The sequence below is a fragment of the Etheostoma spectabile genome, chromosome 15 (genome assembly GCF_008692095.1).
Source record: "Etheostoma spectabile isolate EspeVRDwgs_2016 chromosome 15, UIUC_Espe_1.0, whole genome shotgun sequence".
Classification (NCBI taxonomy): Eukaryota; Metazoa; Chordata; class Actinopteri; order Perciformes; family Percidae; genus Etheostoma; species Etheostoma spectabile.
In genome coordinates, this window is record NC_045747.1 from 14,771,991 (window position 1) to 14,774,917 (window position 2,927).

The following is a 2,927-nucleotide window of genomic DNA, read 5'->3' on the forward strand; positions in this document are numbered from 1 at the left end:
TAATTTTCAAGAGAATGGTGATTATTTTTATGCCTCATCTTATATGGGAGTCTCAGATCACAGCTGATCATCCTATTTATGTTTACTGTGCCAGCCTTGCACTTGCTTGTTTATTTAGTCTGTGATTATTTTCATGTTCTTTCCACTGTTATCTCGGCTTGTCTTCCCAGGTTTGCTCAATTGAGTTACAAAGCAAACTCTTTTGAGATATGACGCTAAAGGAGAGTTTTAGCGTCAATGACAACGACAAAGGCACCTGGCCAAGCGTCTGTATTTTACGAGATCAAAGTGAGAATCTGTTCATACAAATAGAGTGAAATGGAACACAGTTGAAACTTTGTGTTTGAAAAGGAATTCTGCAAGGAAATGGCAGATGGCACAAAGGATTACTTCAAAGAGTGACTTAATGCCTTCTGAAAATCATGTTTAACCGTAACTTAACCCTAACCCTACCCCCTTGCTTCAGTGATGTATGAAAGTGAACCCACGCACACCGTGACTTTGCTGTTGTTGTAGTGTGGTTACAGGCACCACATCCACAGAGCACACTTCTGACCACACTCAACAGTGATGCCTGGTTTAGTTTTAGCCAAATATTTGTGCATTTGTGGCCTGCCCAGGTATTGGATAGCTTAGATGTTTTTATAATGTCCTAGCTGTGAAGCTATTCCACTTGCAGGTTCTCAGTGACTGCAGGGAGAATAAAGAGGAGTGGGCTCTTCTAAAATACAGCCATCTGTCTTGCCGGCACACAGGGGTGACCTGACACCAGTTAATCAGCTCTTAACCATGATGTTAACAGCACAGCTCTTTACGTGTAGTGCCCTCAAATCAAACAAGGGTTTAGCTTATTTGCACAAATCAGATTCAGTTTGGAATCTAAATCTTATTTGTTGAGATGGAGAACAAAGACACTGGGGTGCACCTGTTCTATCCTTCTCAAAAACTGCCTTCAAGACTCTGACTCATAGCGAAAATGCTTGCTTCTCACTCCCTGATTGGCCAGGCTTTTAAATAAAAAATATTTCTCAGTTTAATAGTTAATTATTTGACAATTACCCAATCATGGTGTTATTGAATCCTGGAATTCTTCAGCTTGTGGTGAGCCGTATTCTTAAACAGAGCCTATTAAACATTCCTCATAATATATTGCGCAATTCCTGCCGAAGTTATGCAAGCACCTGGCAAGAAATCAAATGGCTGTCTGTATTTTGTCTAGCTTGTCCTAAACCTAAACAACCTTTCAGACTTCATTAAGAGATGCAATAATGAGTTGCCACTTGCAGGCATGTGGAGGGGGTGCTTTGCTTTAGACAGAGTGGCTTTGTAGCAGAGTAAAACCAAACAGTGAATAAATAACATGCTGGCTTGTTTGGCATGGTCTGACCGCTGGGATAAACACTCATTTCACTGTTCAATGTGTTTCCAGAGTGCCATATACACCTTGACCTTCCTCTCTTGTCTGCCCACCAAGCCCCTGCAACCACTTCACTTGTCCTCTACCTCACTCTTACTCCTCCTCCTACTCCACCACCACCACCACTCCAACTATCTCCATTATTCCGGCCCATGCCAAAGCTCAACTCTACCCTGAGGCCAAATCCACTGCTCGTCACTGTCCGCATTCCTCTGCTATATGAATAAAATAACAGCAAGGCTGTGAAAATAGCACTGGAACCACCCTTCTCTCTCTTGCCTCTGCTTCTGCATGACTTTGTGGTTGTTTAATAGACTTTCCAGCAACAAATGTTAACAGTCATCATACATCCATGATACTAACAAGCAAACTACCTATCACCTTCTGACTCTGGTAGAGCAGGGGCTGGCCAACCAGATTCCAGGCAGGACCCATATTCCCTTTTCTTTGCCATTAACAATCTGCTTCCTCTCTTCCTCCCTCTCTACATCCACCATTGTCTGTCTCTATTTTCCATTCAAAGATCTTGACATTCCATTTCCTTTGTTGTTGTTTTATTATTAACTCATTTGATTTATTCACACAGTTTGCGGTTTTAAAAAACATTTTAATGGGATTTGTCTCCGTTATTAATGAATGTCCACAAGATGGAAGACAAATGGACATTTTGCTGTAACTCATGAGGCATTTGTTGAAAAACGTTGGTCATGGAAACACATACCCTGCCTAATAAATTCAGTGATGTGAGTAGTATGAGCTTAGCTGCTGGATCCTCATGTACATCCCCCCCCCCCCCCCCCCTGCATACATCTCTCTTCTTGTTTATCCCTCCTTGCACTCTCTGCTCCCTCCCACTCTCAGCACAAATCTATCATTCACAAATAGAGGCCAAAAGAGGCTCAGCTGATGTGATGAGATTATTTTTTTTCTGATTACAAATCAACCTCAGCTTAGATAGCTAGAAACAGCCGCTTTCCCTCCACCCCCTGTCACATCCTCTTTCCTCTCCTCCCCTATTTGCAATGGCCCCTCCCCTCTCTCTTGATATCTCCACCTTTCTTTGGACCTTGGTCCCTCCCCTCTCCTCCACCCACTTCTCTCCTCCACAGCCACATCTAGGACGTGCTTCATTCACTCCAGCTGCACAGGTTGTAAAGGAAAGGGAGAAAGAGTTAGAGAGGGAGAACCAGAGAGGTAGAGAAGTTATAAGCAACTGCTGGAGAGAGGAAAGAGGACAAGAGGGGAAAAAGAGAGATTGTGTTCAGTTTTTTTGTTTTTCCACGAGAAGAAGGGAGTCATAGTGTGACGGAGTGAGGCTGGAGAGAGAGTGGGGCTACACAGCAGTGAGAGGTTCCATTCAGGGAGGTTATAGTGATTTTCTGGAGCGATTCCTCCTCTCCGCTGGGAGTCAGACACCCAGGATCCAGAGCCATGGAGCCCCATGTGTCCACCGAGGACAAGGGGGAGCCAAAGGAGAGGAAGATCCATTTTGCTGTGCCGGCCTCTGTAC

General features: G+C 43.9%; 1 protein-coding gene across 6 annotated transcripts in view; it reads left to right on the forward strand.

Annotated features, from left to right (window-relative positions):
- Window positions 1-2,496: 2,496 nt before the first annotated feature.
- The window catches only part of ppp1r1b (protein phosphatase 1, regulatory (inhibitor) subunit 1B), a 31,739-nt gene continuing 31,308 nt past the window's right edge, over window positions 2,497-2,927 (forward strand). For all 6 annotated transcript variants that reach the window (XM_032536457.1, XM_032536456.1, XM_032536459.1 and 3 more), the window contains exon 1: window positions 2,497-2,927. This exon is cut by the window's right edge and continues 32 nt beyond it. In XM_032536457.1, coding sequence (XP_032392348.1) covers window positions 2,849-2,927 — 79 coding nt within the window. In that variant the 5' untranslated portion in view covers window positions 2,497-2,848.